The 10,916-nt window shown below is 33.9% G+C and overlaps 1 protein-coding gene across 1 annotated transcript; it reads left to right on the top strand.

The window, feature by feature from the left end:
- The first annotated feature begins 597 nt into the window (after positions 1–597).
- Positions 598–10,499, top strand: LOC112003761 (BTB/POZ and MATH domain-containing protein 2). Its single transcript, XM_024035971.2, has 4 exons — positions 598–1,316; positions 8,042–8,390; positions 8,973–9,249; positions 10,071–10,499. The coding sequence occupies exons 1-4, from the start codon at positions 874–876 to the stop codon at positions 10,250–10,252; spliced, it is 1,251 nt and encodes a 416-aa protein (XP_023891739.1). The 5' UTR covers positions 598–873; the 3' UTR covers positions 10,253–10,499.
- Positions 10,500–10,916: the final 417 nt, after the last annotated feature.

Below are 10,916 nucleotides of genomic sequence, written 5' to 3'. Positions count from 1 at the left end.
TCGGGCTGATGAGGTTCAAATGGTTTAGATAGCTTCCTTAGGACATCAATGATTTTTATGTATAAGTCGTAAGTGAAAATTCTTCAAATAGAGGAGAAAATCATTTTTCAAAAACAGAAATTAATCTTGGATCTTGGTGGCAAACAACTGTTTATTATATTTGACCAACTAAAGATACTTTTCCCTCTTCCATGTTGCCATTGCTACACCTCGATTTGCAATATTTTCAATTCTCATTGTCATATGGCTCTTTGTCAACAATGCCACCCCTAGATTTGTTATGGCAACTCAATAAAATACTCATTCAGTTTCCATTGACAAAGGATTCAAACTTTCAAACCCCTAAATTGTTTGAGTTGGGTGCAAGTTGGCCTCCCATTCCACTCAACCCAACCCATAGACATCCCTCCTAAAAAAACACTCTTTTAAGTGAAAGCTAGTGTATTTTGTCAATGCTTCTTTGGCTTCAAAAACTTTAAATTTATTGACAAATAAAACTCATGAGACTATATAATATATTAGAAATTAAAAATAATAATTATATTCTGTAGAAAAATTAATAAAAAAATGGAAAAAGCCGATGATAGTGCAGCATAAATATTCGCAGTAGAAATGATGTTCAATTATCATTCATCACAATTCACACTCACTTTCTGACACTCCAACTTTTAGATTACCCAACCAAATTCATCAATAACACAGCCAAACAGCCCCAACCCAAAAAAAAAAAAATCCTTTTCCAATTCCAAATCCCGAATATCTCAATTCTCAAATTCCCCCCACCTTAGCTGGGAATCCAATTCCCATTGAAAAAAGAAAACCAAGAAAAACATCAAATTCCGAATCCCCCAAATTCTCTCTCTCTCTCAGTTGATGGGCACAATCGTAAACCACAGAGACTTCCGTCCGAAACCGCCGACGACGTCGTCTGTGTCCCAACCGCCGCCATCTCCGTCAACCTCTTCGTCGTCATCAACGTCGCGCACCGACACAGTAGTTGGGACCCACGAGTTCAAGATCAATGGGTACTCCTTAGCGAAAGGCATGGGGGTCGGAAAGTTCGTCGCTTCCGATACCTTCGCCGTCGGCGGCTACGCCTGGGCCGTCTACTTCTACCCCGACGGCAAGAGCGGCGAGGATAACGCCGCCTATGTATCGCTCTTCGTCGCGTTGGCGAGCGAGGGTACCGATGTCAGGGCGCTCTTTGAGCTCACGCTTTTGGACCAGAGTGGCAGGGATAATCACAAGGTTCATAGCCATTTCAATCGCATGATGGACGCTGGACCTTATACTCTCAAGTATCGCGGAAGCATGTGGTAATATTTTTTTTAATTTTTCTTTGTGAAGGAAATGTTATGATTTGATTGATTGATGAATGAGCAATACAAAGTTTTGTTCTTTATGTTATAGTTTGAAATGGGTTTCCTTTAATTTTTTTTTTCATTAGTAATGTTTTTGGCACTTTTTGCCCACCTTTAATTTTTTGTGATTGAATTGTGAAAGAAATTTTATTATTTGTGAAATGTTAGGTTCCTTGGATGGAATTGAGTTGTATAGTTGATTGATTGATTGTTGAATGAGTTATAGAAAGTTTGGTTCTTTATGTTATAGTTTGAAATGGGTTTTCATTAATTTTTTTTTCATTTGTAATGTTTTTGGCACTTTTTGCCCACCCTTTTTTTTTTTTTTACCCCTTAGGATATAGCAGAAGCATGTGATATTCTTTAATCTTTTGTGATTGAATTGTGAAATAAATTTTATTGTTTGTGAAATGTTAGGTTTCTTGGATGGAATTGAATTGTATAGTTGATTGATTGATTGATTGATGAATGAGTAATAGAAAGTTTGGTTCTTTATGTTATAGTTTGGAATGGGTTTCCTTTAATTTTTTCGTTTGTAATGTTTTTGGTACTTTTTACCCACCTTTTTTTTACACCCCTTAGGATATAGCAGAAGTGTGTGATATTCTTTAATCTTTTGTGATTGAATTGTGAAAGAAATTTTATTATTTGTGAAATGTTAGGTTTCTTGGATGGAATTGAATTATATAGTTGATTGATTGATTGATGAATGAGTAATAGAAAGTTTGGTTCTTTATGTTATGGTTTAAAATGGGTTTCCTTTAATATTTTTCATTTGTAATGTTTTTGTTGCTCACTCTTTTTTTTACCCCTTAGGATATGGCAGAGACATGTGATTTTTTTAATCTTTTGTGATTTAATTGTGAAAGAAATGTTATTATTTGTTAAATGTTAGGTTTCTTGGATGGAATTGAATTATATGGTTGATTGATTGATTGATGAATGAGTAATTGAAAGTTTGGTTCTTTATGTTATGGTTTGAAATGGGTTTCCTTTAATTTTTTGATATGTAATGCTTTTGCCCACCTTTTATTTTTTTACCCCTTAGGATATAGCAGAACGCATGTGATTTTTTATTTTTATAACTTTTGTGTTTTAATTATGAAAGAATTGTTTTTGTTGGTTAAATGCTAGGTTTCTTGGATGGAATTGGATTATATAGTTGATTGATTGATGAATGAGTAACAGTAAGTTTGGTTCTTTATGTTATGGTTTGAAATGGGTTTTCTTTAATTTTTTGATTTGTAATGTCTTTGTTGGCCACCTTTTATTTATTTATTTATTTTTTATTTTTAACCCATTAGGATATAGCAGTAGCATGTATGTGATATTTTTTAATCCTTTGTGATTTAATTGTGAAAGAATTGTTATTCTTGTTTGTTTTGTGCCACATTGTTTGTTTTGGTGCTTTTGGCAAGAGTGGAATGCTAGATTTTTTTAGGATTGTGAATGGTCTATTCTTGATATTAAGTTTTTCTTTTTCCATACTCTCCTTGAGTGGAGTTTAGTTTTGCCTTCCTATTCTTGTTTTTCTCTCTCCGATCTTATAGATCGTTGTAATCTGGGTTTTTGAAGTGTGCCACTGTAGTAAACCTCCATTGTACTTGGTTGGTTTTTTAATAAAATTTCTTACGTTACTTATCAAAAAAAAAATTGTGAAAGAATTGTTATTATTTGTTAAATGTTAGGTTTCTTGGATGGAATTGAATTGTATAGTTGATTGATTGATTGATGAATGAATAATAGAAAGTTTGGTTCTTTATGTTATGGTTTGAAATGGGTTTCATTTAGTTTTTTTCATTTGTAATGTTTCTGCCCACCTTTGTTTTTTTTTTTACCCCTTTGGATATGGCAGAAGCATGTGATTTAAAAAAAAAAATTGTGTTTTAATTGTGAAAGAATTGTAATTATTTGTGAGATGTTAGGTTTCTTGGATGGAATTGAATTATGTAGTTGATTGATTGATTGATGAATTGAGTAAGAGAAAGTTTGGTTCTTTATGTTATGGTTTGAATTGGTTTTCATTTAGTTTTTTCATTTGTAATGTTTTTGCCCACTTTTTTTAACCCCTATATAGCAGAAGCATGTGATATATTTTTTTAAATTTTTTGTGATTTATGTGAAAGAATTGTTACTGTTTGTCAAATATTAGCTTTCTTGGATGCAGTTGGAACTGAATATATTTGTTGATTGATTGATGAATGATTAATACAAAGTTTGGTTCTTTATGTTATATTTTGAATTGGTCTTCATTTAATTTTTTAATTTGTTATGTGCCCACATTTATTTATTTTTTTCCTTTACCATTAAAGATATAGTAGAAGCATGTGGTAATTTTTAATTTTGTTGTGATTCAATTGCAAAAGGTTGTGAATTTATAGAGCGAGAAATGGTATTATTCGTCAAATATTAAGTTTCTTGATTTTCTTTGGTTATGCAATTGAAATTGAATATATTTGTTGATTTTCTGTGATTTTAAATTTTTTGTGATTCAATTGCAAAAGGTTTTGACTTTAGAGAGTAAGAAGTGGTATTTCTTGTTAAATGTTAGGTTTTTTGGTTCCTTTGGTGATGCAATTGAAAATGATTACTAGTACTATGTTTTCTAATTCTGGTGATTCAATTGCTAGTGGTCTTAAATTTAGAGAGCAAGAAGTGGTATTATTTGTTAAATGTAAGATTTCTTGGTTTCCATTGGTAATATAATTGAATATGAAATATATTTGTTTCTTGCAAGAAATGGTATCATCTGTTAAGTATTAGATTTCTTGGTTTTCGTTGATGATGCAAATGAAGATGAAATATATTTGTTGATTGATTGACGAATGAGTATACAAAGTTTGTTTCTCTGTCCTTTTGCATTTAGAGATAAAAAGAAAAGGGTTTCATTCAATTATTTCATTTGTAATGTTTTTTCCCATATATTTTTTTTTACCACTTAAGGTATAGCAGAAGCATGTGGTAATTTATAATTTTGGTGTTTCAATTGCTAGTGGTATTGAACTTAGAGAGCAGGAAATGGTATTATTTGTTAAATGTTAGATTTATTGATTTCCTATGGTGATGCAATTGAATATGAAATATATTTGTTGATTGATTGATGAATGAGTATTCAAAGTTTGGTTCTTTTTGTTTCTGCGTTCGGAGATTATGAGAACTGGACTTCATTCATTCTTTTTCATTTAAAATGTTTTTGCCCACTTCTTTGTACCCTTTAAGATATTTTTATGTTGTTTGATAATTAAATATTGTACCCTTAAGATATAGCAGAAGCATGTGATAATTTTTAATTTTTGTGATGCAATTGAGAGTGGTTTGAATTTATAGAGCAAGAAATGGTATTTTTGTAGAATTAAGCTTTCTTGGCTTCTTTGGTGATGCAATTGAAAATGAATGTACTTGTTGATTGATTGATGAATGAGTATAAAAAGTTTGGTTTGTTTTTGCATTGGGAGATGAAAGAAATGAATTTCTTTTTTTATTTATTTGAAAGAAATAAGATTCATTCTTTTTTTTTTTTTTTGAGGTAAAGTGATAGATTCATTCTATTTCATTTTATTTATAAGAAATGGGGTCATGCGAGCGGCCCTGATTAGTATGTTATAGATCTGTAGACAACCCTGGGCTTTGTTGTCTTCGTTGTTGTAATGTTTTTGCCCACTTTTTTTTACCCCTCAAATATTGTGGATGCATGTGTCAAGTTTGAAAGTAATTTTCTTGATTTCAAACAAAATTTGATTGATTGGTAAATGACTCATAAAAAAAAGTGGCTTTTGGATTTGCATTCAAAGCAAGAATATGTGATTGTAAAAGCTGGTATTATTGTATTCCTGCCCTCTGTTTTTTGTTTTTCTTTCATGATTGACATTCTGCCCCAATCTTTGTTTGAATACATAATTGAAATGCTTGATAAATAAATGAATGAACATGGTGAACTCAGAATCTGCACTCAAGTTCCTTCTTGACGTCATAATTCTGAAAATCTCATAATTCATGTTACCTGTCTTCATCTGTGCTTGTTTATTTTGAATATTTGGAATGCATTTTCTATTTGTTTCCTGAAGTTTCTACTGCTGTTTTTCAAATTCTGAACTGAATTTCAATCACTTGATTCTCCTTTACTTGTTTTTCTTGGTAAATGCTTGGAGTTGGTTCAGTGACTAAATTACTTGAGTAAGGATAGAAACTATCTTTAAGTCTGAATGGTTATAGGTTCAGACTGTCAGCTTGTTTCTTTATTAATTAATTGGGTTATGTATTATGTGCTCATTGATACTAGGAATTATGTTTTTAAAGCTTTTGTTCCTTAATTTCTGCTTGGATCAAGGATCAAGGTGGGGGGGGGGGGTGTAATTTTTATTTATCTTCTTCTTTTTTCTAGTAATTAATGTTCAAGGATATCAGATTTTGACTTCATGCCAATTTTGGTCTCAACATTTTGCTCGTTCTGTATAATTAAGATATCATGAACTCAGTTTAAATCTAAGAGAGAGAGGGAAAATTGAAATATATGGCAGGTAGTCTCAATTGAACTTCATTGGAGGGGCCAAAACCCATGACAACTTACCTTTTTTGGGGCTAGGTGGTCAGGAGGACTGATGTTGAAATGCTAAAAATCTGAACAGCAGCATTTTTGGTGGTGTTGAGTGACCTAATTTTGTAATAAAAGAGTTTCTTTTGAGGTCCTTGGATGATAGGGTGACTGCTTTGGTAGCATACCCTTGTTATCATTTGTTAATTCTATAGATTTTTTGTTGTTGTGATTGTGTATTCTTTGTGGAGGGATTGATTCACATTTTTGTATATCTTTACATTTTTCAATAAAATTTCTTGTAAAAAGCTGCTAAAAACATATACTGGGAGAAGGGAGAGGGGGGGGGGGGGGGGGTCGTGCATACCATAATGAGTTCTACCTGGATAGTAGTGATGTGAATGGAAGGCGAGTGAAACCGAGGTTATATTGATTTAGGAATAACAGATAGGACATCCTTTTTCTACAAGAATAAGAATAGATTTTGTTAGGATCTAGACTTTTTGGATTGTACTAACAATTACTGATTTTAATGAGAAAGAAGAAAGAAAGAAAAAAGTGATGTTAGTGGTTCATTTGGCCATTGGCTAATATTGTGTAATATGAAGCTCTGAGTATTTGCTTCTACATATTTGTTGTGTGCGTTTCCCGTGTGGTTGAGAATGACTTAATTTGTTCAAGCTTCAGCATACCGATTAGATACTTTTTGTAAGATATCTGCTTTGAATATTGTCTAAGCCATTGATTGAACAGACGTTGCTCTTGTAAAGCATTTTAGACACCTCACAAAAGGAAACCTGCAAAGAATATGCTATTGCTTATTTGCTTCAAGTAAATTGAGAAATCATTGGCGACAACTTAGGTGTTTTTGCCTTGGATTATAATCGAGGCTTCCATTTTCCATGTATGTAACAGAGTTCCACCGGTGCCATTTTGTGCAGCATCATACCTATACAAGAGAATGATTTATGTGGAAAACACTACTTTTTTGGTCCTACATGGGATGACTTACATTAACTTCTTTGATCAAGGAGGAAACTCGTTATCCTGTATATGTATTTGCCCTCTCACATAAGCTTGGAGCTTATATCTATTAGAAAAATGATCAACCGAAAGGAAAGGAGGGTGAAATTCCTACCAGATCCACAAGAAAGAATGACTGGGCTAGCGGATGTCATGAAAAGGCGCCCAAGGCCCGTATGAATCTGTAATTTGAGGAGTATGCTGCAACAAAAGGATGGTCCCCAGAGTGTGTGTGTGTGTGTGTGTGTGTGTGTTGAGGTGGATGCCTCAAAGAATCTGGTTGAGGAGTTTGATCTACTAGTTGATAAGGGCCACAGTGACAAAGGTCCTTTTCCAGCCACTCTCTAATTGAAATCCCCTACTCCCATTTAGTTAAGTCTTCCATATTTACATATGGAGATGGATCCAGATAGTCTCTAATTCTGTGTTCCATGCTCGCATGAAACAAATAGAAGTCGACTACCACTTTATTCTGGATAGCTGCATTTGACATCCTTATTTTGACGACCCTGCTCTCTAGGGGGTCCTTCACCCCTTTCCCTATAATAAAGTGCAAGCCCTCGTAAATACATGTCACATATAGTCACTAGAACAAGTCGCTTATAGAATGCAGTCTTAATGTAACTTCCTAAACCAATAATGCTTTCCCAAATCTATGAAAGGTGAAATATTGAAGACCCACATCAAGTAACATGTCACTAGAATAGCCTCACAAATTGAGNCTGGGAGAAGGGAGAGGGGGGGGGGGGGTGGTGGAAGATGCCTCCCAGAAATCTTCCTTTAAAAGAGTGCTGACTATATAGATTCTATTAGTATGATTTTCATCTATAGGCATTCATTACCTTTTCATGTGTGCATGCATCAATTCTTATGTTCACCAAAAAGTAGACCACTGTGACATCACAGTGACCTGTTAACTGTATAAGAAAGCATCATCTAGTGAGAGCAATGCATTAATATTCTATGGAACTTACAGAATCTCTTGGAGCAACCTATTCTGTTTTTGTTGTCATGAGAGATACCAGTTTGGCATTCCCACTTTTTATTCAAATTTGCATTTAGTTTCACAAAAGGTTCAGTGGATGACAAACAGAAATAAAATAGATGCTGCTGTTGGATATTGCAGGGGTTATAAACGCTTCTTCAAAAGAAGTCTTCTAGAGACGTCAGACTACCTCAAAGATGATTGTCTCATAATTCATTGTTGTGTTGGTGTTGTTAAGACACAAACTGAGGGACCTAAGATTTACTCTATAGCAGTGCCACCTCCCGATATTGGTCAACATTTTGGGAAGCTTTTAGAAAGTGGAAAAAACACTGATGTGACTTTCGAAGTTGAAGGGGAGATATTTTCCGCCCACAAGTTGGTGCTTGCAGCACGCTCACCTGTGTTCAGGGCACAACTTTTTGGTCCAATGAAGGATCAAAACAGTCAGTGCATTAAAGTTGAAGAGATGACGGCTCCAGTTTTTAAGGTTATCTCTCTCAACCTCCAAACATTTGTCATAGTTTTTTTTTTTTTTTTTCCCTGGTTCAGCTGCACATTTAATGCATATCAATTAATAATAGATCTGCCGTGCCATTTATCATAAACCAAATTATTTTTCTCTTTTGGTGTAAACATAAATCAAATTGTTGGGAAGCAGATATGATTACTGATTGTTGTCTAGGTGGAAAAGCTTGGTTTATTTTTTTGGTAAGTAATATAATTTCATTAAATCTCAAAATCAGTATACAAGAAGTATACATCCATTACTTATTAAAATAAAAAGTATACAGGAACTCAGTTCAGTTTCATTGGCTAAAAACTAAAGTCATTATGACTCTGCTTTGATTGTTTTAATATGTCCTCTCATGCACTTGTGTTTCACCATACATGTGACTAAGCATTTATAGCTCTGGTGAGAATTTGTTGTTTATTTGATTCTGCTTTTAGGCTAATAGAGATTTAGAGGTTTTCCTTAAGTTTCATTTAATTTTATTATAATTGCAATAGTAATAGTAAAGCTTGCATGAGTGTAATTATTCTCTTTTCTGTGTGTATTTGATGACTGCAGGTTTTACTTCATTTTATGTATTGGGATGCCCTACCAGACATGCAAGAGCTTTTTGGTGTAAACTTTAAATGGGCCTTTACACTGATGGCTCAACATCTGCTGGCAGCAGCTGACCGATATGCCCTTGAGAGGCTCAGATTGCTCTGTGAGGTTAAACTTTGTGAGGATGTTGCCATAAACACTGTTGCAACAACATTGGCCTTGGCAGATCAGCACCATTGTTTCCAACTGAAAGACGTATGTCTCAAATTCATTGCGCTGCCTGAAAACTTAAGAGGTAAACCTTTCCTGCACAACCTCTGTTTTGGATTTTTCAATGTGCTCTTAAAGCTGTTCTATAGTTCTGTAGGAAATGATGTGTGTATATCCAGATGTTAATATTCAAACCCCACATGCTGTTCACATGAAAAGATTTTGGATAACTGGGCTAGAACCTGACATGTTAGCAAGAGAAGCCTTAAGACTTAATTTTGCGTGGGCAAACATGGTTCTAGAAGCAGTTTTCACAAAATAGAAACATATCCTGAGATTGGCTAGTGATGTTTGTTAATACTCTCTCTTTTTTTGTAATCATTATAACTTGTTCTTTTACTTGTATAGGAGCATCTATAAAAACAATCTTTATGTTGTATGTCAGTTATTTTAACCTATTTGTTACTATATAGCTTCATTTGTGGGGAATTTCATGTATGGTTTGTTAAAAATTTACAAAGTGTACTGTATGGCCAAATTATGCGTGGTCTTGTTTGGCCCCTGGCCAACAGCCAATGAATGTTCTGAGATGTCATGTGTGAGGTTAGTTCAGTGTTAGCCATCTAATAATGTGAAATGATTGGAACCTCTTTCAATTATTAGTTTGACTACCGTAGAAACCAATCCAATAAGGTGTCATCTTCTGATGTCTCAGGAAGAAAAATGCTTTTTATTCATTATTGAGCTTCAAGGGAAAAGTTGTGCTTTATTGATTAACTTGCATATTATGTTGTATTTTCCTTGTTCTTGAAGAATAATTTAAATTAGTCAATTTTTTAGAGTTTTTCTAACCCCCTTTTCTTTATGAATACCAGTTAGTGACTTATGTTGTATTGTTGTTTTTAGCTGTGATGCAAACAGATGGGTTTATATATTTGAAGGAAAGTTGCCCCTCTGTCCTCTCTGAATTGCTGCAATATGTGGCCAGGATCGGTGAGCATTCTGTCAAGGTTCGTGCATACCATAATGAGTTCTACCTGGATAGTAGTGATGTGAATGGAAGGCGAGTGAAACCGAGGTTATATTGATTTAGGAATAACAGATAGGACATCCTTTTTCTACAAGAATAAGAATAGATTTTGTTAGGATCTAGACTTTTTGGATTGTACTAACAATTACTGATTTTAATGAGAAAGAAGAAAGAAAGAAAAAAGTGATGTTAGTGGTTCATTTGGCCATTGGCTAATATTGTGTAATATGAAGCTCTGAGTATTTGCTTCTACATATTTGTTGTGTGCGTTTCCCGTGTGGTTGAGAATGACTTAATTTGTTCAAGCTTCAGCATACCGATTAGATACTTTTTGTAAGATATCTGCTTTGAATATTGTCTAAGCCATTGATTGAACAGACGTTGCTCTTGTAAAGCATTTTAGACACCTCACAAAAGGAAACCTGCAAAGAATATGCTATTGCTTATTTGCTTCAAGTAAATTGAGAAATCATTGGCGACAACTTAGGTGTTTTTGCCTTGGATTATAATCGAGGCTTCCATTTTCCATGTATGTAACAGAGTTCCACCGGTGCCATTTTGTGCAGCATCATACCTATACAAGAGAATGATTTATGTGGAAAACACTACTTTTTTGGTCCTACATGGGATGACTTACATTAACTTCTTTGATCAAGGAGGAAACTCGTTATCCTGTATATGTATTTGCCCTCTCACATAAGCTTGGAGCTTATATCTATTAG

This window comes from Quercus suber, unplaced genomic scaffold (genome assembly GCF_002906115.3).
Source record: "Quercus suber isolate HL8 unplaced genomic scaffold, Cork oak 2.0 scaffold_163, whole genome shotgun sequence".
NCBI lineage: Eukaryota > Viridiplantae > Streptophyta > Magnoliopsida > Fagales > Fagaceae > Quercus > Quercus suber.
The sequence above is the reverse complement of the archived record's forward strand: the minus strand, read 5'-3'. Positions and strand labels throughout refer to the sequence as shown.